The 25,317-nt window shown below is 41.0% G+C and overlaps 1 protein-coding gene across 7 annotated transcripts in view; it reads left to right on the top strand.

Moving 5' to 3' along the window:
• Window positions 1-24,706, top strand: part of HDX (highly divergent homeobox) — a 44,474-nt gene extending 19,768 nt beyond the window's left edge. For 4 of the 7 annotated variants that reach the window (XM_053374486.1, XM_053374484.1, XM_053374487.1 and 1 more), the window contains 7 exons: window positions 818-871; window positions 5,656-5,802; window positions 12,437-12,644; window positions 15,399-15,478; window positions 15,758-15,835; window positions 22,653-22,775; window positions 24,352-24,706. In XM_053374486.1, the coding sequence (XP_053230461.1) occupies window positions 818-871; window positions 5,656-5,802; window positions 12,437-12,644; window positions 15,399-15,478; window positions 15,758-15,835; window positions 22,653-22,775; window positions 24,352-24,477 (816 nt within the window). In that variant the 3' untranslated portion in view covers window positions 24,478-24,706. The remainder of the gene's footprint in view (window positions 1-817; window positions 872-5,655; window positions 5,803-12,436; window positions 12,645-15,398; window positions 15,479-15,757; window positions 15,836-22,652; window positions 22,776-24,351) is intronic. The other 3 variants (XM_053374489.1, XM_053374485.1, XM_053374483.1) reach the window with 2 other exon arrangements.
• Window positions 24,707-25,317: the final 611 nt, after the last annotated feature.

Raw genomic sequence — 25,317 nt, 5'->3', positions numbered from 1 at the left:
TGAACAACGGAAGGAATGTTTTCAAAGGAGTGGAATGTGAATGGACAAAGGACGATGGCATAAATTATCACTGCACACCAGGTCTGGGAACAGAGTTCTGGAAGAACCACACATGTGAAGTGGACTTTTATCTGTTTGAGAAACAACCAAGGTTGCATATTATGAACAACCTCCATCTGAGGATCTTGTTTCCAATCTAAGTGTGAAGATTTTATTGGATAGCCTTCTCCAGGTCAGCTGAAACAGAGATTCTCATTCAGGTGCCTAGCTGGGTGATTCAGACTACAGATGACATTTGGACTCATTGTAGGGGAACATGGACTTAAGGACGATGGCACCCAGATTAATGTGAGAGTAATTGGTTTGTTTGGGCTTAATATCACTAGGATGGACTTCAAGACACTGCTGGCAACATAAGATAGTCAAGACAACACAAGAGTCAAGCTCAGTATCGGAGATGGAAAAATCTCTGACTCCTGAGGCCCACCTGCTCCCACACTTGACATCTTATAATGTCTGGGGGAGAGTGGGTAGAGCCACAGCTTTAGAATGTGCTCCCAGTTGTTCCTCTGCATGTGGGGCTTGTATTTGGCGCCTTTTAAATTTGGCACCAATTGCAAATCCATGACTAGAAAGGAAGATGATGATTCACCCTTTAAAGTTGAATCACTTGACTCCAGGTGACTGGCTGGGAGGGGGGCGGGTGTGGACCAGTTCCAGATGCAGTCCACTGACCAGGTACAGTTTCCCTGGTCTGAGACAACAATTGTGTAGCTTCCCAAATCTATTTTGAAGAATATTCTTTTTCTTTCCTCAGATTTCAGGAAATCTTCCTGCACCTTGGACTATGGGGAGTTCACGAAAAAGAGCTGTAAGTACTTCTCACTTAAGCAGTAAGTGAACAAAGTGCAGACTTAGATTAGGTATTTTAAGCTTAGAACTTTTAAACTAATACGAGTAGGGTTTTAAATAAAGTTTGTCTTGAAACAAAATCTTTCCTCCCCACCTAGAGCCCCCTTCCTGCTTCCTCAGCATCTCTTGTCAAAGTGCAGAGATGACATTATTAGATATGTGTAACCCACAGTCAGAAGTATGCACTGTCTTTCCAAGTAACTTTGCATATTCACATTGCCTTTGCCATTGATAGTAATTCTGATTTATGTTACACTTAACTTGCAACCTTGTAAAATGCTCGAAGCATCTCTGTCAACACTGACAGTAGTGAATAAGAAAGGGTGAAGATTATCATCTGCATTCATGGAGATCCTAAAAGTCTCCCCATTGACAGTAATGTTTCCTATATCTTATTAATAGCTAGCAGTATCAACATGGATTTCTCACTGTTGGCTTAAATAATGGCAAAAGCAATAAAACTTCAAAATTAAACCTGCTGTTAGGAATCCTCCTTTTGTAAGATGGACTGCAATGTATTTCCAGTTGTCAAATAATTCTAGTGATGGATTGGTGTCACTAAAATCAACTGGGAAAGCTCAGTGGAGTGAAAAATAGCATGGCATAGCCCTTTGGAAATGCAGAATAAGACTTAAAAGGAGATGAGCATTGCTAATGGCAAGAGTAACAAAGACGTCTCTAATGGATGGCTCTCAAAGTAAAACCTTCATATTTAGAATTTATAGTCCATTTCAACTAACTATTGAAAGCTCTCCTCTTACATTCTGTGTGCCTCTAAATAGTTTTGCCTTCTCCTTTTCTGTCTCATTTAATTAATTTAGAGAGAATGAAACCCAGGCTGTCTGGCACATAGCAAAAGGAAAATGCAATGACAGAGAACTATAAATCTTTCAGTTCAGCAATAACTCTAAATCTACCATGGAAAAACAACAGTGCACAGACTCTGCTTTTAGTGTTGTTGGTTAACTATCTAACTATTAATTTGTGGTGGCATTGAATAGCCTCAATCTCTGCAATTGAATATGCTTTTAAAGCAATTTTAAACCTGTTTGTAGATGCTGTAGTCTTAACAAATGACACAATTTCCAGACTTTCATATAATCTCTCTATTTGCACAAGGAAATTGTATTCAAATGAGATTTGCTAAAAGGGTAAAGTATGTTATAAGTGTCTCCAGTTGTGCTAGGACAACAAAATAGCTCCATTGGTTTTGTGACCTAGGACAATCTTGAATGCCATTCTTAAATGAGCTGCAGATAAATTTTGACCCGAAGCAGAAGAAGTGTGCATGCACATGAAAGCTCATACCAATAACAAACTTAGTTGGTCTCTAAGGTGCTACTGGAAGGATTTTTTAAATTTTGTTTCAACACTGTATAGAGATTCATCTTCTTGATACTTTCAGCATCACATTCCCCCAAATATCAATGACAGCTAGGAAAGGGGCAAATACCTCTAGTACAGCTAAATTATGTGTGTGTTGAATGTGTTGGAGCATGTACTGACCCACCTTGTTCTCATCTGTGCTGTCAAAATGTTTCTTTCAGCTGAGCTTCTTTTCCATTTCCCATTGACTCTTTGTGGGAGTGGGGCAGTGCAATCCTATTTTTCAGAACATAAGAATCCTCCTGAATTAGATGAAGAGCTCGTCTGTTCCAGCATCTTGTTTCTAACAAAGACCAACTAAATGATTCTGGGAAGTTTGCAGGAGATCTGGAAAACCTTCTCTTGTTTCCCCCAGGATATAACACCCAAGTATTTAGTATCCTGGAATTTATTGCTTCTAAAGAGTTACATTTTATTATCTTAGGGCCTTATCCATAAGTTACTGCTTTCCTGACTCTCATTTGAAATCATCTATGTAAATCTCTCAAAGTTTGTTAGTTTGAATACACAGTATATTAATTTCGTTAAATCAATAAATTTCAGCAAAACCCTCACATACTGGTAGAGCATACACAGACACTTACAGGCCCCTCTAAAGACAACTATTACCAAGAGGATTCAGTCCACTTCTTAATGTAATCTTGGAAGGAGAATGTGTAGTATGCTAGCCCTGGAAAATAAATTCTAATCCCATGGAAGCACCCTTGTATGTGCCACTGTGCGTGTGTAGGATCTCATACAGTGGTACTTCGGGTTACAGATGCTTCAGGTTACAGGCTCCACTAACCCAGAAATAATACCTTGGGTTAAGAACTTTGCTTCAGGATGAGAACAGAACTCGCACGGTGGCGGCGCTGTGGCAGCGGGAGGCTCCATTAGTTAAAGTGGTACCTCAGGTTAAGAACAGTTGCAGGTTAAGAACGGACCTCCAGAAACAATTAAGTTCTTAACCCGAGGTTCCACTGTATTTGGTTTGTTTGATAGGTTATTATTTCAGTTGTACCTCAGGTTAAGTACTTAATTCGTTCCGGAGGTCCGTGCTTAACCTGAAACTGAAACTGTTCTTAACTGAAGCACCACTTTAGCTAATAGGGCCTCCTGCTGCCGCCACGCTGCCAGAGCACAATTTCTGTTCTCATCCAGAAGCTAAGTTCTTAACCCAAGGTACTATTTCTGGGTTAGCAGAGTCTGTAACCTGAAGTGTCTGTAACCTGAAGCGTATGTAACCCGAAGCGTATGTAACCCGAGGTACCACTGTACTTTTGTTTTAATGCATTTTTAAAATTTATACTTCATGCTCTTCAAATTTTGTAAACTGCTTATGTGTAAAGGGATTAATAAATTGAGTAAGTGCACAATAATAGTTCCTGGATGAGGAAGCTTTGTGGGTTAGTGGTTCCCAACCCCTGCTTTTGATATAGTGCCTTACTATAGATCAGAGAATCTAAAAATTGAAGCTTTTCTTATATAGTCAGGCACAGTCTTTAAGTATTTGCAGTTGTGCTAGATGCTGTCCCAGGGGTTTCAGTCTTTGTATAATTGAGGCAGGAACCCCAGAGAGGTGTGAGGTTGCCTACTCTGGAAAAACTGCTCAGGAATCTTCACCTTAACTCCTTTCTTGGTGGAATGCCACAGGCATGAAAGCAGTTTTGGGATTTTAGCTGTTCAAGTGAACATGGTCTTAATTAGCTGAAGAATATAATGCCAGATAGTTAAAAAAAAGGATAGTTTTAAGGCCAATAGGTATCTCAAGGCATTGATAAACACCTCTTTATCCCATACCTCTGTTTTCTCCTAGTTGCGATGCAAGTGAACTTAGGTTAAAGAATCTTTAAAGGGACCCCTGACCATTAGGTCTAGTCATGACCGACTGGGGTTGCGGCGCTCATCTCGCTTTATTGGCCAAGGGAGCCAGCGTCCAGCTTCCGGGTAATGTGGCCAGCATGACTAAGCCGCTTCTGGCGAACCAGAGCAGCACACGGAAACGCCGTTTACCTTCCCGCCGGAGCGGTACCTATTTATCTACTTGCACTTTGACGTGCTTTCGAACTGCTAGGTTGGCAGGAGCAGGGACCAAGCAACGGGAGCTCACCCCATCGCGGGGATTTGAACCGCCGACCTTCTGATTGGCAAGTCCTCGGCTCTGTGGTTTAACCCACAGCGCCACCCGCGTCCCAAAGAATCTTTAGCTTTGGTTAAAGAATTGTGAGCGTTACCTTCAGCACAACATTGCCCATGCTGTGGCATAAGAGATATTTTTGCATGGTGGTTAGAAGGGGTATTTATTATTTATTTCAGATATTTATATGCTGCTTAGTATTCAGGGTATGGGGACAGGGAAAGGAAGCCCTTCAAAAGAGTCAGTGCTGTTTGCAGGCCATCCCTTACCCAATGTTGAAAAGAAACAAATGTTGACCTTCACACATGAGAAACCATATGTAATCTTGAGCATGACAGAGAGGCAGCCTCTGCTTAGCCACAAGGGCTGCTTTTTATAGTGTATTAATTGAAGTTCTTTGCCAGAAAACCGTCTGACAACCTGTCCTTCAGAATCTGTATAACATGACTGATGAATTTAAGGCCAGGCAAGATGTGAATGATTTAGCAGACAGTGGTGCTTTAAAGGGCAAAGTGAAATCTTCAGTCAAAGAGCTTGTTTACATGGATTTATTTTTTTAACCACCTGCTTCCTAATTCTTGGTTAGTGACAATTACCATGTCACTTAAAAAATCCCTTTGCTTAGCGAGGTGCCCTGCTGGCTGTCCTCCAGTTTTGGAGTCTTCTTCCTTCTCAAGTTTGCCAAACTCCAGCCCTGAGCCACTTGGGTGGCTTCTTATTTGGGGCTAGTGTTTAGTGACCAGAGATTAACGCCCCCCCCCGCAAAGTTCATTTTTTAATAGTACATTTTATATCCAGATTGGGGAACCTGTAACCCTTTAGGTAGACTCCAATTCCAATCAGCCCCAGCTGACATGTCCAGTAGTTAGGGATGATGGGAGTTGTAGTCCAGCAACATATGGAGGGCCACAGGCTCCTCACCCCTGTTTTATATTGTGCAAGTTGGCTTTGCAGCCAATAACCAATGGAGTTATTATGGTTCCCCCTCAACTTGCATGGTGAGGAGGAGAGCCATGCTTTTCCAGATAAATGCAGCCATATTTATCCCCCGTAAGTGACCAGGCATGTGCTTTATCACCAGCCTAATCTACATGGTAACTTCTCATTTCATTCAAAGGTTAGGAGTTAGGAACTGGGCTTTAATTTTTGACTTTGCAACACCATGTGGAACACCTTCATTTTCAATTGTTGTCTCCTTTCTAGTACTTAAAACAATAAAGTGTGTGCTTGATTTACAGCTACAAGACCGTACACAATTCAGTGACCGGGATTTAGCTACCCTTAAGAGATACTGGGACAGGGGCATGACGAGCCTTGGTGCAATTTGCAGAGAGAAAATTGAAGCAGTCGCTGCGGAGTTAAATGTTGACTGTGAAATAGTACGGGTAAGAACCTCCAGTCCTCCCGTTTCTGGTTGCAGAAAATAGCCTAGATGAAAGCTTTTTTAAAAAATTACATGAGGTAGACTGAAATAGACTGCACGTGTTACATAATGAATGGCCACGTTAGGAAGTGCTCTCTTGCTCTGTTTCCTGTCTATTTATAGTTAAAATCCCTCAGGTGAGACTTTTATCAATTGGCAGCACGAGCTGCATGTTTGACAGTCCAGTTGGATTTTAAAACAAGCAAAGGCTTTCTGCGGAACTGAAAAGGAATAACTTGTGCAGTTAGTCAAAATATAAAAGCTCCTTGTGAAGGAGAAGGGAGCTGAGTTTTATTTTTATTTTTTTGCAAGGGAGCAATACAGTTCTGTGTTGGGAGCTGAGTATGTTATGTTATATTATGTTATTTTGCTAAGGGAGCATCACAGTTCTGTGTTGGGAGTAATCCTTTGCATGTTTCTGGTCCTATGTTCATTGTCACTCACCTTGGGAGTTGTGAAAGACCTCTGCTTGGTACCCTGACTGGTCCAACAGTGAGCTTAATGGCTGAGTAGAAATCAGAATCAAAATCTTCCCCAGTTCTACTTCAACACCCTAACTACTTTAACTTCTCGTCTCACAGTGATGCTGATGATGATGATACTCACCATTATCTTTAAAATAACAAATTGATGAAAATTACCTAAAGCAGATAGAAGCATTTCCCCTGAAATATATATGTTTGCATATATATTTCCAAACAACATTAATATTCAGGAATTTATGTATTCTGTGTCCTTTCTCTGCCCACCCCGTCTTCCCCCAAAACTAAAGCAGGAAACCCCAGATTTTGTTCCCAAAATTAAGTATTCAGAGCAGGTAAACGTGTTTTGCAGTGTTTCATTCTGCGTTGTTGAAATTTCAAAAGAGGGAAAATACTTTGGGAAATATTAGCATATCCTAAAGGTGTGTAGGGAGGAGCATACAGTGGTACCTCAAGTTACATACGCTTCAGGTTACAGATGCTTCAGGTTACAGATGCTTCAGGTTACAGACTCCGCTAACCCAGAAATAGTTCCTCGGGTTAAGAACTTTGCTTCAGGATGAGAACAGAAATCGTGCTCCGGCGGCGCGGCGGCAGCAGGAGGCTCCATTAGCTAAAGTGGTGCTTCAGGTTAAGAACAGCTTCAGGTTGAGAACGGACCTCCGGAACGAATTAAGTACTTCACCCAAGGTACCACTGTATTAGGTAACAGCCTGGTCTAACTCAGTGAAGTAGAGATAACTGATATCCAGGCCTACTTAGCCCACTGCACTCAGTGGGACTTAAATGTCAGTGTTTATTTTAGAAATTTCTGCCCTTCTTTCCTTCCACTAGGGGAACTCAGAGCACACAAGAGGATGGAGATACAGGCAAGCAACGTTTTAGGCGCAACAGATATGTGCGCGATTGCGCACACACGCACAGTGCCGAACCTGGAAGTGACCTGGAAACATAAGACGTCACTAAAAGGGTGGAACGGTAGTGGGGTAGGGGCAGGTTGTGGGCTGAATGAGGTGAGAGCGGGATGGAATGGGGTGTTTCAATTGCACACGATTTCATGCAAGTGCACAGTGACCCAGAACCCAGAATGCCTGTACGTGTAATCCATGCAATATCAAGCAGCATGATAAAGTGTTACAAGAAAATCAGCAGGCAGAACAGATGTTCAGTAGCTTCTCTCAAAAGGCCTGTAAAGAGCCAGGTTTTCACCAGGTGCCGGAAGGCATGGAGTGACAGCCTCCATAGGGCAGGCAGTGCCACAACTGAAAATGTGTTGCTCCTCTTTCTCAACTGATGAACCTCAGTTGGAGGAGAGACGTGAAGTAGGACCTCAGATGTTGAACCGAGTGTAGGAGAGGCACCTGTGGGCGAAGGTGGTTCTTAGGATACTTTAAATTGTGTAACTTCAATGTAATTGGTTTACAGGTGGCTAGATGGGGAAAAAAAGGAGTGGTAGATAGTGTTGAAATTCGATCTCCTGACCACTGGGAAACTTAGTTTCTCTTTGGTTAGTCATTCCTTATGCAGAACTATTAACGCCAAATTTGACTGTCTTCTGAACCTCCAAAAATGATAGCAAAGACCCACACACCCCTTAATTATGTTTCAGCTAGTGGTTTGCATGTGTGAAACAACTGACGCAGGTCAAACACTGCAAAAGTGATTTTTGGTCTTGTAACACTTGCAGTCTCTACAGTGAGTTGGAAGTTGTTGAATCAGCACTTTGGAAAATGCTGCAGATTCTAGGTACTAACCAATGTGCTAATGATTAGCAAGAAGATGGTGCCTAGCTGGGAATAGTGGTTAACAGAAATTGAGGACAGAAAATTTGCAAAGGCAAAGGTGGTAGCTCCTGGCCTGTGAACCTAGTTAGACTCACCTTCTGGCTTACGAGGCCATTTCAGCTAAGGTTCACCTGCCTACTATGTGGGTGTGGGGCAAATAAAGATACGTTGGCTTGGGGTGGTGTGGGAGACATAAGGATCTGGCCCATTTAACCATTAAGAAACTTTTCAGGGAAAAATAAATTGCTGTTCTGCTACAAAGTTGATTATGTTGCCAGAGCAGCAGTTGTCAAAAGATGTTGTCTGCTGACCACTTTAACTGGTGTCCTTACAGGGCAAGGTATAGGGGGTCCTTGGCAAAGTGTCTGGCTGGCAGACTTAGCTGCTAGTGCCTGGCAGCAGCATACCAGGGAATGCTGGGTGGCTCCTGCTGATATCTGGGAGCTGCTGCTGTTAATTCCCCGCAGTATTTCAAAGTGACATTATGCTAAACTTCAGACCTTCACTGTAAAGCACCCAGTATTTTTCAGGAAAGGGTAGAAAGAGCATGCATCAGTGGTAGGGCCTGCCAGGGACTGGCATCTCAGCAGCTAACATATAATAGAATCATAGGATTGTGGAGTTGGAATGGATCCTGAAGGTCATCTAGTCCAAGCCCCTGCAATGCAGGAATTTCAACTAGATCATGCATGACAGATGGACATCCAACTTTTGCTTAAACACATCAAAGGAAATACAGTCCACCACTTCTTGTGGAAGTCTGTTCTACTGTCTTAACAGCTCTTACTGCCAGAAAGTTCTTCCTGATGTTTAGCTGGGATCTCCTCTTTCATAACTTGAAGCTAGTGGTTACCACTCCAAAGCAAAAGAAAACAAGCTGGCTCCATCCTCTATGCAGGAGTCCTTGAGATATTATAAGATGGCTATCATGTCTCCTCTTGGTCTCCTCTTTACCAGGCTAAACACATGCAGTCCTCTCAATCGTTCCTCATAAGGTTTAGTTTCCAGACCCTTGATCATCTTGGTTGCCCTCCTTTGCACACATTCCCTCTTGTCAATATCCTTCTTAAATTGTGGTGCTCAAGACTGGACATAGGACTCCAGATGTGATCTGGACACTATACTTTTTTTTAATGCAGCCTTCTTTTTGGCTGCTACATCTTTTGATTCATTAAGCATGTGGTGTGCCCTGTATTGTTTTCACATGTACTACTGGTAATCCAGGTGGTTTTCATCTTATATTTCTGCAGCTGGTTCTTCCTGCCTAAGTGTAGAACCTGAAATTTCCTCCATTGAAATTCTCTCCCTCTCTTCAGTTTTTAAAGTTTTTAGCCGTTATTTCCAATCTGTTGAGGTCATCTGGAATCTCAATTCTGTCTTCCACAGCATAGGCTACCTCTCCCAGTTTCGTGTCATTTACACATTTGATGAGCATCCCCTCAATTACTTCATCCAAGTCTTTTATAAAGATGTCGAACAACGGACCCAGAACAGAACCCCACGGCACCCCTCTTGTCACTTTTTTCCAGGATCAAAAGGAACAGTTAGTGAGCACTCTTACAAATCCATCTAACTGTTACGTCGTCCAGTCCATATTTTACCATCTTTTCTTCAAAAATATCATGGGGGGACTTTGTCAAAAGCCTTACTGAAATCCAGATACACTATGTCCACAGAATTCCCCTGATCCACCAAGCTTGTAACTATCAAAAAAAGAAATGTGATTCATCTTCCAAGATACCCCTTGCAGACCTGGAAGGTTACATCAGCTTCATGGAAACTATGCTATAATAACTAATGTGCTTTAGAGGGCTGAGGACGGTGACCTGAAAAGCAACTATGATGCAGGAATGTGGTAGCCAACATACAGGAGCCTTATGTGATCTGGCCAGATTCTCAGCTGACTTGCAGAAGCATCACATGGATAGATCTAGGGTCTAGGCAGGGTGGTGAGGATGGTAGGGTAGAAAGGAGAAAGTAGTTAATGAGCCATTTGGCCCCAACAAGAGTTAGGCATTGTTAGGCTAGGGTGGAAGTAGCAGTGCAGTTACTAGGCTCCCATTCTGAAGCCCTTTGCTGCACAGCTATCTAGGAAGGAGGCAAGATTTTTCTGGACAGAGAATTTCTAACCAACTGTTTCAGCCATAGTGAATTTGCGAGAAAAGAGACACAATGTCAGTTCTTTTTTTCTGCCTCTTGATACCTAAATTCTACATACTTTCCTCCCCAGGACTAAGGTGCTTCTTTAGCAATGTTTTATTTGTAGTTCACCACCCCCACCACTTCCTTTTCATTCTGCAAGAGCTCAATTAAACATTGCCATAATGGAAATACTATCTTTTCAAAAAGACTTAAGTAGGTCTCTGGCCAGTTCAGTTTAATTTAATCAACAATTAATTCAAGCATATTGGGTTTTGTTCTGTTTTGTTTTAAAAACATACAAAACAACTTTGATTTGTTGAAGCTGTTGACTTTCCAGCTAAAGGAGCAATTTATGAGCCCTTGTGTTTTTGACTTAGTATTTCACTGATCTGTTGAGGGTGCAGTAATTCCTCACCATAGTCCACCATTTCTAAAAGTGGAAACACCACTAAATAAAGCATAGATTTTAAGTTGTTAGTCTACTGAGGTTAAATATTTAAAAGTGAGCAGGTGCTATATATTTTTATTAGTGCCATTCTGTCATGCAAGAAAAGAGCAAGGAGATTGTGAGAGGAAGAACTTTTAGACATACAACTCCCCCACTTGCAGTGCCCCAGTTCAGTACCATGAGATGCAGCTGTGTATGTTGATTGGCTGTAACCATGCAGAGGATTGGCTATCTCATGGAAACATTTTGATGAGGTCTATATCAGTGACCATCTAAGTGGCTGGCAAGCAACCAACAAGGACACAATAGTATTCAAATGATGCTATATACTCCCCAAATCTCCCCAAGAGGGGTCTTTATAAGAGATGGCGTGAAGGACCAAGCAAGCACCCAGGGAAAGAGAGTTCCAAAGCCTAGATGTGGTTTTCAGAAAGGCCTTATCCCACATATTCGCCAGCCTTACTTTATAAGAACATAAGAAGAGCCTATTGTATCAAGCTAATGGCCAATATAGTCCAGCATCATCTTCTCATAGTGGCCACCCGATGCCTATGGACAAACCCAGTCTTCAAGCAGGACCCAAGCACAAGATTACTTTCTCCTACTATGGTTTCCAGCAACTGATATTCAGAAGCATTACTACCCCCAACTGTGGAGAAAGATAATAGCCATCATAGCTAGTAGCCATTGATTGCCATGAATTTGTTAAATTATTTTCTAAAGCCATATAGGTTGGTGGCCGTCACTGTGGGAGTGAGTTCCATACTTTATATGTATCTTGTGAAGAAGTACTTTCTTTATCTTTCACAAATCTTCCAACGTTTAGCTTCATTGGATGTCCATAAGTTCTAGTGTTACAAGTGATGGAGAAAAAGCTTTTCTCTGTCCACTCTCTCCATGCCAGGCATTATTTTATAAACTTCTATCACTTGCCTCTCTTACTTGCCTTTTCTCCAAAAGGTCCCAAACTCTGCAGCCTTTCCTCATAGGGGAGTTGTTCCATCTTGATTATTTTGGTTGCCCTTTTCTGAACTTTTTCCATCTCTGCATTATCAATTTTGAGCATGTCAGATAACGGGCATGGATCCAGGACCTCAGCTGAAGATCTATCAGAGCATGTAGGCTCCTGTGGAAGGAGGCAGTCCTTAAGACAAATGTGGAATTTGAGGCCCTCTAGATTATGTTGGCTTGAAATGCCATTAGTCCCAGGCAGCATAGCCAATGGTCAGGGATGATGGAAATTGTATCCCACCAACCAGAAGGCTATCAGTTCCCCACTCCTGTTAAAATATCCTATTTCCAGGCTGCTTAGGGCTTTAAAGGTCAATATCTGCACTTCAAATTGGGCCCAGAAGTAAATGGGGAGCCAGTAGGGTTGACACCACACTAGGGTCATATGCTCCAATTCGGACTCTTGCTGCTGCTTGTATCTTTGGGGAACCTCTGCCTGTTCTTTAGCGCCAGGAAAACAGTAGGCAGACTGTTTCCAGTTGCTTTATGCAGGGAAATTGTGGTCTCCTAGACTTGGAGATCTCAGGGCTTTCTCCCTGTACATTCCAACTTCTGGATCAATTATAACTTCTTTTAGTGTAATTTTTATTGATTTTTTTATTTTAAAAAGCTACAAAGAAATACAGTAGCGTGCATACAGAAGTAACATTTCCATTAACACAAAGTTATACTATTATACAGAATTAGTTACAACTTCTGATGTTCTCCATGTCTGCTTCTTATTACAAGACTTGGATTGGGAATCGGAGACGAAAATATCGTCTAATGGGAATTGAAGTCCTCCCTCCTCTAGGTGGCCCTGCTCTTTTTCCCAATCAATCTGATTCCAGCAGTAGATCAATAACCATTCCAGAAGATGATGCTTCGACAGATGTTGGAGATGATAATGACAGGAATGATGAAGTTTCAATATGTTTATCAGAAGAAAGCTCACAAGGTATTCAAACTTGTCACTAGTATTATATTGTTATTTCTGTTCAATCTTATCCTAATAGTCTGAATGTTGCCTGAATGTTGCCTCCCTTTATCCCAAAGCTACTCCCAGGAAGTAACTAGCATTTGGATCCTAAATGCATTTACTTGGGGCTAAATCTAAATATGTTCAGGATTACAAAGTTTTCCTTTAGCCCTGGGAAATCCTCAAAAGATAAGGAAGCAGCCTTATAAAATGTCAGACCATTGGCCCCCTACCTACCTCATTGGCTATGTTTACTGGCAGCAGCTCTCCAGAGTTTCAGATAGGGTCTTTCCCAGTCCCACCTGGAGATGCCCGGGATTGAACTTGGGACCTTTTGCACACAAAGCAAACGGCATACCTTGTAGTAGTCAGTTGGGCAGTGAAGGCAGGGTGGTGTTGTGCACCTGACTTACAGATAGCAAGCACTGCTGCTGCTTGCTATGTGGGGGATGGATGAGGCGTAGAGAGCCTGTTGTTCGGTGGGGATGATGGCAGAAGTGTTGGATTGACTTCACTGCTTGCATGTGCTGCATTCAGCTCCCCTTGCTGTGCTCCTGCCTCAGTGATGCTTGCCATTCGGAAGCCAAGTGCAAAATGGCTCCTCGCCTTTGCTTACACCTCTGACTGCTACTGGGCATTCCACTGAGCTATAACACTTTGCCAACTGAAAACACAGCTGAAAGTTAGAAGTGGAGAAGGCAGGATTTGCTAGAAGAAAACATGCGCTCAGTTGAAATGAGGCTCATATTGCATGTGGAAGTGCCATTGTACACATTTACAAAAACCACATGTCAAGGAATGAGAGCTGGATCTTCGAGTCACCGTGAATGCGGTTTGTCCCTCAGGGTCAGAGAGGATTGTTCAGGAACCTCTCTGGATTGAATACATTGTTGTTGCCATGAGGATGTAGGATAAAGCTAGCTGCTTGGTAGCTTCTGTGCATCCTCATTAGTTTGTTCCAGATTTTTGAGGGTGTGATTAAGAATGGTAACTGCCAGTACTTTTTTTCTGGGGTTACTCAAGGGTACACAGTACTGTAACCTTTTTTTCTAGAAGAAAAGCACTGGTAACTGCAGCGTGGTTTGTGTAGGTGGCTTTCCCCCATCCCACCTCAAGATATTAGTTCTACTCAAGGAAGAGGCATCAAAGTGCCTGCCACATGGGAAGATGTCTAGAAAACGTCTGCCTCTTCAAGCCCCATCCCTAGTGTGGAAACCAGTCCCAGTCAGGGTAGTGATCAGTATCAGTATTTTTGAACATCTCCCATTAATCAGTTGAGCAAGAGGCAGGGCCAGCTGTGTAACAGGGTGGCTGGCCTTTCAGGAGGAAAGGGGTATGACAGTGACCCCTTAACAAAAAGCCAGTTCCTTGCCCAAGTGAAATGGCAACTGTAATTCAAACTTGACTACATAGCAGGTGGTAGAGCCACAACAGCATTGATTTTGATGCAGTGTTACAAAATGGAAGAACCAACAACTTATTTAGTTAGGAGTGAACTTGCAGTTGCACATTTCACTAGCTTTACAAGTTCAGCTAATTGCTCCTGGTGTTTGACTAGAGCAAACCAACAAAGACTTTGACTTCTGAACTTCAAAAAAAAATTAGACACATTTGCAGATTTGTATGCCAGGCTTGATCTTATTGTTTTGTTTGAACAACTTGCTGAGAAAGTGGCTGAAAAACCCGAGAACTGTTGGGAGCAAACTTGTGATGGGTTTGTCAGAATTTCAATTATAAAAAGAGTAAGATAACAACATAGAATTGGTTGAAGATGACTGAAAGCCAAGTACGTTAACAAAGTCTGCAGATCTTCTCTGCCTTGGGGTGAAGGAAGCAACTCCTCCAACAGGACAGTAGAGAAATAGTCAGAACACTCTGCAATTCAAGTGAAAAGCTGCCTTAATATTAATTGGGTCTGGCACTCTGACACTTATGAGATGGAACTACCAGGGAGAGGCAGGAAGAAGGTGATTGTAATCAATACCCCACACAGCTGCAGGATAAATACAGAATTTCTTAGGAGCAGAATAAAAAGAGGCTTGGTTATTATCCACACACACACACACACACACACACACACACATGACTGGAGTGTAGCCCACTGTAAATATGTCCACTGCCCTGCCCCTTTTACCTCTGACCCCATCCTTACCTGGCACACAGCCCTGGAAGGTTGTTCATGGCAGAATACAGCCCTTGAGTTGAAAAAGATTCCCCACCCCTAACTTAAAGAGACACCAATGGGACTCTAGGACATACAATGGATCTGCCATTCAGTATTCACTGTTTTAGCTGTCTTGTGTACTTGAATTTTGGTGGGACTTGGCTACTGTTTTGGATTGAGTAATGTGCTTTGATGCAGATAATCCTTAAAAAGAAGTTCGTTTACCATCCCATGGTGATGGCATAGTGATCCTTATAGTTGGACTATAGATTGTAAGATTATTACAGTTTCTAACAATGTTAGCTTCAGAATATGACCACTTAATAGTCCAGAACCTCTATGTTAACTAAAGGTTATTTCTTCTGATTGTGTAAATTAATAGGCAGCAGAGGTTGTATTTGGAAAACGGATCATTACTATAAGCTTCCAGGTTGAATTCAGTGCTGGAAAAAAGTATGGTGTGTGTGAAATGGGCAGCATTTTTTTCTCTCTGTAAGGTGTGAATTACATAACACCTTATGAATTCAGGAACTTATTCTAGAAACACATATTTTGTTTCATTTCTGTAGAAGAACAAAGTGAAGTTCTTCAGAATGAAGACACTGGCCACGGAAGAGAAGACCAGGCTACTCTAACTGACACTAATGGGGTACGGATGTTTCCTAAAACTTAATAGTTTGATTAAATCCAGTTACTCGGATGGGCTGATGTATGAAGGGCCACAGTTTTTTCCATTGTTTTTCTGGTAGGTTCTATATTCAAGGCTCATTTATGCAAATGCAGAAACTATGATGTGCACAGAGTCACACATCCTGAAAACCTCTAAATTGGTTAAAAACAACCAAAAAGATGCAGGGGCATCTGATGTTCTAATCGTATGTCAGTACCTTTTTGATTTCAAAATGAAAAGCACCATTTGCCTTTTCAGACAATACAAATCATAGACGATGAAGAAGATGGTATGATAAGTGAAATAGAACAATTGAATTGTCTTCTGGAATTCAAAGTAAGTAACTCCTGTAGAAAACAGCTAACATTTGTATACAAATAGAAAGGTGATTAATCAGCTTAAACCCAAAGTGCGGGCTTTGTTCAAGGAATCGAAATAAAAGCCTGAAAGGACAGAATTAGTTTGGAAGAAATTCAAAAGAAGCAAAGAAAGACACAAGACATCAAATGTTTACTTAAAAAATCAAACTTAAATGATACCAGGTTTTTTTTTACAAAATATTTGAAAGCCCAACATTCTTCAGTTGACGGCAGCTTTCATTGGGGCAACTGAAAAAACTTAACATAGGAATTGATGAGCCAACTAAAATACAGTTGATTATAAACTTATTTTAAACTTTATTTATCATAAACTTAGTCACTATATGGAACAACCTATTTTTAATGTATCCAGTGTCAGAGTAGACCCATTGGAATTAATGGACATGACTAACTTAACATTTACTCTCGGTAGGACACAACCCATTATACATGGGGCATTCTGCAAAATGAAAACTAATCAATTTTCATTTTTGCCTTAACACTGGTGAGCTGATAACGGAAGGGAGAGAGATAAGGAATTTATTTCAGTCACACAATACAACAATTCTGCTGTTCCGTTATTACAAACTTTGTGACCCATTAACCTTTTGAGGCAACCCATTTCTGCTTAATGTCTCTATCCTAAAACATACAGTGTGCAGGAACTTGAGGGGTGGGTGAGTGATGAGGAAGGGGAATATTGCCAACTAAAACAGTTCAATGTCATGAGGATGCATTGAAGTTTGCGGGGATATTATTGCATGCTCGCAGGCAGATGGCGCAAGACCCAATGTTTAGGAAGAAGCTGCTGATTGCTTTGAAGACAGACGGCTGTTCCAGTTTCAGCAGCTTGCAGATTACAGCTGAACATTTGCTTTTGATGCTATGTGAGCAAAAGCAGTTGGAAACCGTGACAACTGTTTTTTGCCAAAATTGCGAAAGGTTACATGTGTACATAAGAATTGGGGGTGGCTTACTTTCAATTCAGACGCCTTCAAACAAATTTCAGTTGGTGTTAGAATAAAATATGTATTTTTTACTAGAACTTTACCTACACTGAAATGAGTAATGTCTTTAAAGCACACACAACGTGTGCATAATTGATGTCCATGCATTAATTTCTGGACTCTGCCTTCAGGGTAAGAGCAGTGCTGAATGAATGTGTGTGTGTATGTGGAAATGACCTTTTCTTAATGTCACTTGTCACAATACTGAATGTCTTGTTGTGACAGTATGTCCTACAAACCCCTGTTTGTTGATTTTTTGAATTATGTTTTGACATGTGGGCTTCTTGGTCACATAGTCCATTTGCATAAATATGCATGTTTGCTTTCATAGGTTCCCAACAAGCTTTTTTAGCCAGTAAGAAATTTGGTTAAGCTTTTTAACACCCCCCCCAAGCTTTCTGTGGACCCCACGATAGCTGTTTTGAAAGCCACTTTGTACTGCCTGTTTTCCTCGGTTAAGGGGCCAGTTGTCCAGTGGTGGTTTATCGCTGCCCCCAGCCCACTCTTCTCTTTTTTAAACAAAAACAAAATATATTTAACTTGTGAAGCTATTGCTGTTTGCTTTACTGCTAAATGAAAACTAGCAAACACCTTTGCTAACTGGAGTCTGTTTGATCTCCAGCAGCTTCTTAAACTAGGGTAAGGAAAACAATTTGCCTTTCGCCCAATTTTTTTGTGGTTATACCATTTCAAGAGCTCTGGAGTAGGGTTTTCTGGTTTTGTAAAATAAAAAAATAAATAAAAATCAGCATATTCCCTATAAAGCTCTGTAGGGGTTAAAACTGCAACACTGATTCATTATTTGCTGTTTCTGTTTTTAAAATGTGCTTATACTATTGGGGTACACTGGACCCCCTCCCATTATTTAGGATGAGCTTGGTATTTCATCAGGGCATTTTTTTGCTTTCTGATTTGTTTTTGTTTTTTTGTCTTTAGCGTCATCAGGTCTAATGAGCCCTATTAGCTTTTTAAAATTCAATGCCAATATTTTAAAATTTTAAAATTTCTAATCTGGAGTCACTTTGAAATTGATGATTAACTTTATTTCCAGTTAGGACTTCAAAAAGAATTCATTGGAACCCCTACAGCAGATATGTTTTTTAAAAAAGTTCTTTGACAGTTAAAATGGCTTTCATTCAATTTTGATTCTTGAAATAAGTATAAATAAATATTTTATTACAGTAGAATAACTTTCATTGTAATAAAAGTTATGGACAGCATCATCCCTCAAGCCTTCAAAGGTGCCTTACAGTGCTTAGGGGTCATGGGCAAACCTCTAATAGTTAAAGGCCATGAGCTGAAATAGCTCTTTCAATTCAGAGCAATATGTTTCAGTGGATTCCCCACAGGAATGAACTCAGCATATCAAGTAAAACTTAACTGTGTTTCAGAATTTGTTTTGCCCATTCCTGTTGTCTGCCCTGCAAGGCAACTACCAAATGGGATCTGGTGTTGCAGCCTTGCATATCTGTGATGTTAGAAGTCACACTGTGGTTACGCTTCGCATGATTCAGATGTGCCCTGGAATAGGATGAGTGTTGTTTTTTTAAAAAAATAATATTTTATTAAGTTTAACAATAGAAAAATAGAACAATAAAAACACAGAGAAAATATAAAACACAACAATACAAACTTTCACAATACATAAAATACAAACATTTAACAAGGGGGGGGAAAAGAACAATCAGCACACAAAACATAGAATAAGAAAAACACAGATCACTCTTTTCTAATTATTCATCTTCAATTAACTTATTTTCCTGACTTCCTCACGCCTCCCTTTTTTATATCCCTTTTTAATAATTAGTTCAGCAAATTCGTATCCTACTACTTTGTCCTTATATATTTTACCTCCCAAATTTATAATTTCAAATTTTTATCTCTTATTTACTAGAACCCCTTCATTTTATTTCAATGTCATCAGCATTCATACATTTTACAATACTTCTGTAAATAAATTTTAAATTTCCTCCAATCTTCTTCCACCAACTCTTCTCCCTGGTCTCGGATTCTGCCAGTCATCTCAGCCATTTCCATATAGTCAATTACTTGCATCTGCCATTCTTCCAAGGTGGGTAATTCTTGTGTCTTCCAATACTTTGCAATAAGTATTCTTGCTGCTGCTGTAGCGTACATAAAGAAAGTTCTATCCTTCTTTAACACCAATTGGCCAACTATGCCCAGGAGAAAGGCCTCTGGTTTCTTCACAAAGTGTATCTAAGTACCTTTTTTATTTCATTATAAATCGTCTCCCAGAAAGCCTTAATCCTCGGGCACGTCCACCAAAGGTGAAAAAATGTACCTTCAATTTCTTTACATTTCCAACATTTATTATCGGGCAAATGGTATATTTTTGCAAGCTTGACTGGGGTCATGTACCACCTATACATCATTTTCATAATATTCTCTCTTAAGGCAGGATGAGTGTTTTTATTTGTTGTTGGAAAGGCTAGTGTAATGGCTACAATGAAGGACTTAAGACGTTTCTATCCGTTTCATTTAGGACTGTGAACCACCACCAACTGTTTTTTGCACAAGTTCAGTGTTGCTGCATTGTGTACTAGTAGTTAATCAGAAATGAAAGTGCTAAGTTCAAAAGGGATAGCTTAGTTGATAGAGCATGAGGCTCTTAATCTCAGAGTTTGGGGTTTCGAGCCCCACATTGGGCGAAATATTCCTGCATTGCAGGAGGTTAGACTATAGATGACCCTTGGGGTCCTTTCTGACGCTACAGTTCTGTGATTCTGAAGTCCTCAACCCAGAGCAAACCACAGTATGCCAATTCAGGATGCTGACTTGCTTGGCACCACTAGTTAAAAGGTGGCTGAGGTAACAGCCGTTTGCAGGCATCTGTAGGACTGGGCTATGAGGGTAGTTAACACCATCCTTTATTTGAACTTGAAAAAGTCATTGCCTTTCAAACATAAGGATAACAAGCATCAGGCTTGTAACCTTCAGAATATTCTTAACACAATGCAAAATTAATACATGAAATCCACCGCTACATTGATAGCCACTCATGTAGGTGGCTTTAAAAGGAGAGCTCATAGAGACTAGGTCTGTTATCAGGTATTTGTTCTGATGTCTTAAAATTTTTTATTGAATTTTTTGTCAAAGACAAAGCAATGAATAATTGTGGAATAAAATAACAACAGCAAACCAATTACCAAATTACAGTCTTTCTTCACTGAATATCGTATGGTATTTAAATACTCCAACCATAGCAAAGAATGAGAAGCTGGAGGGATGTGGGAAGATCCCTCCCTGTCAATATATTGTCTGATGTCTGTATGGAACCCCCATATTCATGGGATGTCTGCCACTGAATCAGAATGCTGTACAGAAACCTGTCCTCCAGCTTGATGAAAGTTTTCGTCCCCTGTGAAAGGGGCTCCTGTTTTTCTGCCTCTTGGGAAATTTAGGATTTCTTTATAATTTCAATATCTACAGCATTGAATTTACTTTATTGCTGCAAGGTGTCATGGATAGTATACGTGTATTGTTCCATTTCATTAAATATTTCTGCAGCCTCTCCAGTTGCCTGAAAAAGCCCTGTGGGAGAAAAGTTAACCTCATGACATATTTACATCGCAGCATGGGATGCCAAGAAGGCATCCACTGCTTTCATTTTTAAGGGAAGTTCTTCCTTTTGGTATTAAAAACCAACTCCACACTGATTTATTTAAAAAGTAAAAAGACTTCATTTAAAAACAGAACAGTGAACAGCTGTCAGGTAGACAGTAGGCAGCCTCCCCAGCTTCATGTACTTACAGGAAAGCAAACTGGGACTTTCATAAAATGCAGTCACCCAGGAAGGTTGAAGAATGCATACAGATCATCAAAGAGATGACCCATAGATGGGAAGAAGGGAACTCAGACCACCACTTGGACACCATAAAAGTAAAGACAACAAAAACCCTCCACCTGACACATAAAAAATTTTCGCTGACATTTTCTGTCCCCTTTAATAATATTCAAGTGCAATTTCATCAATCATTAGTTGATAGAGAATTGTCAAAAAAGTGCAGGAGACATTTTTTGGCATAATACCACTGAATGCCATTTGCTTGGTGTGTGTGTGTGTGTGCGTGCGTGTGTGCACGTGTGTTTCAGGTCCTGATTATGGGCATCTTACTAGCCACTGGAAAACCTTTGGTGAGAATGCTCTTAAGGGTATTAATCAGATGTCCTGCAACTACTTGGCTGTATGTGTAAACAAGACAAATGTATGCTCTTGACATACTTTACTTGTCCAGATTTCATCTGTTCTTTGTTTTAAAATGTTCCCTTTTTATATTTCCCCCCTGTTGTTGTATTAAATGAGGAATGTAACAATCAATCCTTTCATAGCCCAGTGCTGAACTTCCCCCTGTCACACGACTGCTCTGCCCTCAAAATATATTTGCTCAGAAAGTACACTGTGGAGTTCTAATTTGCAAGTCATCCTCACAAATGAGGAAAGGGAAATCATTCATGCTTGCTGAAATATTTTTCTGCGTGCTGCCTTTCTTCACACCTTTTATTTAGGAAAGCTCACATCTTTTAAAGGGGGGTGGGGAGAGCCCTCTTAAGAGGAATCACAGTGGATACCTGTGCAATATTTCTAGTGGTGTACTCACAGCAGTGTTTGTTAAATGAGCCTTATGGAATGTCCTCCTTGTGTCACTCCCCTGTGATAAGAGAACCGGAGGTGGTGAGGTGGTGGAAGCACTGCAGGCGAATCTGTTTGCAGGCTAATGAAGAGGGGAAATGGAAATTTGCAGGGAGCAAAAAGGGCCATCAGCTTAGCTTCTCCTCACTCCTCTGGACTTGCTGGAGCTCCCATCACCATTCCCTAGTGTGAGGCCATTCACACTTCTAGTTGTAAAAGTTGCAGTTATCATGGAGTGCAGGGCAGTGTCTGACCTGGTGGTGACTTTACCCCCACAGTCTATTGGTTCTTGCTGGCTTGAGGCTCTGAATGCTGCTGCCCCTCAATCACTAGTCTTCTCCTTGAATGGGCTGTATCTGCTCCTTGCCAGTCTTGCTGCTCTTGCCTCTCCTCCAGGGCCTGATTGGTGCCATCTACCCATAGAGACAGAGATGGGCTGCTTCTCTGTCTTTGCTTATGCATTCAGAGAGGGCAGGTGGAGAAGCAGCAATCACAAGAAGGAGCAGCAAAGCCAGAAAGCTCCACCGATTGGCAGTGGCGCCTTGGTAGGTGCCCAGTGATGCTGGCCCTTGCTCCAAATTAGGGGCTCTGCAATAAACAACTGGGGCTGTACTTTGACTTAGAGCCTTGGTAGAAGCAGGCTGGAAGTACAGCTCTGTTCACTAGGCAGAAGATACTTGGTACCAATCCTGAGGGATCTTTCTCCTCTCCACTCATGGGTGGTAACCTGTTCCCAACTTACCTGAACAGGGTTTTGGAACCTCAACACAAGCAGACCTGATTAGACTAGACACTTTGGTAGCCTCAGGTAGAGAATATCTGTTAAGCATTCTCTCTCTAAATTTTGCCCATTGTTGATACTGTTCCAAGCATACTTTGAAATTTTCAAGTAGAACTTCATTCAGTTATTACCATGTATTTGCAACATAATCTCTTTTTTAAAAAAACCCAAAGAAACAGCTAGGGGTTTTATTCATATCAATCTGACTTGGAACTGAATAGCCTGGGTTAGTCCTTTAATTTCAGTGAGTCTGCTCTGCATATGATTAACAAAGGGAACAATTTGATTCATTGTACTCTGAGGATGATCTTTGGAGTTGTGCATATATATGTAATTCCCCCCCCTCTCCGCTTAGACCCAGGAAGTAAGGTTCGCTGAAGAAGACCTGGAGCATGAAAAAAAGAAGTACGCTGAGCTACAGGCTTTCACTCGGCGTTTGATACTTGCTGTCAAAATGGATGATAAAGAACAGCAGCAGGTAAGATGAAAGTGTAAACAGTCGAGAAGATCTTATTTTATAGAGGTGTGCAGTGACCACAAATTTTGCCTTGTATCTCTAGCACTCGGAAGAAGTCCAGTCTGCTTCAGATCCACTCTGTGCCATTCTGATTTAATTTTCTGTTTGAGTCTGAATCTGATCCGTAAATATGAAGCTCATTTTTGTTCCCATTGACTAATTGAGAATCTACAAACCTCTATACTGTTTTTTCCTTTTCACATAGATGGATGAAATTTGCAGACAAGAGAGCCTATTCAGAGTGAATTACGCTTGCAAAATTTCAGGCAGATCCATGCCAGGCTTTTTATGCAAGGAATTGTTGAACTCACTTTCTTTTTTCTTTCCTGCCAGAATTGGGTACAAGTTTCAGGCATGATCACCCCTGCTGAGTAAATGAAGCCTGCCAAATATCAGAAAGATAGGTGCAGTGGTTCTCCCACATGGGCAAACTTTATTGGTTGGGGTAGGAAATAGAAATTGTTATAAAAAGCTATAAATGTAACTCTCTTTCTCACTTCTCCTCCCTAGCTGAATACTCTCAGGGAAGAAAAGAGAGGGAGAGCAATAATTTTTAATTGTTTGTTATGAAAAATATTTTATAGTCAGGCAGGCTAAACCTAAGCATTCTGATAAGGGTTCATTTCAAACGAACTATGGTACCTTGGTTTTCGAAAAGCTTAGTTCTCGAACATTTTGGCTTTCGGATGCTGCAAACCTGGAAGTGACTGTTACGGTTTGCCAACTATTTTAGGAAGCCAAACATCCGACAGGGCTTCCACAGCCAATCAGAAGCTCCTGCAGCCAATCAGAAGCCATGTTTTGGTTTCTGAATGTTTTGGAAGTCGAACGGACTTCCGGAACGGATTCCGTTCAACTTCCAAGGTACGACTATACGGTTATTTAGAAATAAGCTCCACCAACAGAACTAAATTATTTTCAAATAAGCATGCCATGAGCATGTTTAAGGCAAGGCTCTTTTGTTGCCTTTGCTGCAAACAGGACTTGCCAGAACGCACCAGAACTCAGATCCAGCACCTCTCTGGTGAGCCCCTTTGCCATTCTAAGAGAACAAGGGAGCTGTTTGGCACCTCTTTTTCTAGAAAAATAGAAACAGAAAAATGGCTGCAGGAGATTAGTACAGCTACCCCTCTGAAAACATTTTTAGATAGCAAAGCCTGCATGATCTAATTGAATTATATTTCTAACACAATTAAAGTACCTAATTGTTAAGAGGCTTATTTAATAAATTTATACCACAGTATTTGGGCAGCTTACATTAGCCATTGAAAACAACTAATGAGGCCCTGCAAGAAAACTTAGCAGTGTGCAGTTCTCTTGTTTAAGGTTTCATCCAGCAGTTGCTCTGTAGAATGGTAGCACTATGAAGCAGTTGCTGAGATCTCCTTTCTCTCTGCCAAGGAGTGCTGCTTTCCTTGTTTCCCCTCCAAGGAGTTGGGTCAAATACGAACTACGGTGCAGGAAAGTAACCAGGACTGCTACTCCACCAGAAGCTGTTGCAGCTTCTCATTTATTTATATTTTGTATTCTAATTCAGGCACTTCTGGCAGACTTGCCTCCAGATTTAGAAGAGATGGATTTCAATCATTCATTTCCGGAACCTGATGATACCTCGTTCAGCTTGTCGTCTTCATCGGAGAAAAACACCTCGGACAGTTTGTGATCTTTGATGCAATGCAATGTACTTGCCTAATCTGTATGTTTTGAACAAATTGCATTTTGTTGGCCAGTACCCTTGAATATGAAGGTGGGGGGTAGGGGTGGAGCTGGGGAGACTAGCAGCCTTGTTAACTGGGGGAGGTAGGTGGTAGCCACAAATTCAGAATTTTGTTTTTTTATTTTGGTGAATGTGAAAGCTACTTGAGAAAAATACACTATGGTTCTAGCATCTATTCCTTGGTTATTGTACCTTTTTATTCATTACTGACCTGCTTCGGTAACAAAGCCCTCCTCTGAGCAGTGCAATAAGTAAAATGGAGAAAAAGTTGTGAATTATGCTAACAATTCAACCATACTTCCCTAATCTAGCCCACTAGTTCTGTTCAATGCCTTCGCTCCCTTGCCCCTCCTCAGGTAGGTTAGCAGGTCACTGGAGATTAAGGCCTTCAGGAGATCAGTGAATAAAAGTTGGGCCCTCACTAAAACGGCGATGGTGATTCCGAACAAGAGTTCAAGCTAAAGAAGCTTGCAATTGTACCTAACAGCAAATCATTGCTTCTTCTCTCTTCTCCACCTTTCTCCAATGCCTGAAAAATTATTGGAAGAGTAAAGCTAGCTATCTTAATTGATTTCAGTAAATTATGTTGTGCATAGTGGCAGATGGAAATCCTGAACAAAAATAGTTGGCTTTTTTTTTTTTAAAGGAATGCCCAAATGCTGGGAAAAGCAACAATTTCCAGTAGCCCCAAGACTCTCTTCCATTGTACATAGTGAGAGTGTGTGGCAGTAACACTGGAGAAGTCACAAAGGAACAGCATGTACACAGATCCAAAATTTACATTTG

This window comes from Podarcis raffonei, chromosome Z (genome assembly GCF_027172205.1).
Source record: "Podarcis raffonei isolate rPodRaf1 chromosome Z, rPodRaf1.pri, whole genome shotgun sequence".
NCBI lineage: Eukaryota > Metazoa > Chordata > Lepidosauria > Squamata > Lacertidae > Podarcis > Podarcis raffonei.
The sequence above is the reverse complement of the archived record's forward strand: the minus strand, read 5'-3'. Positions and strand labels throughout refer to the sequence as shown.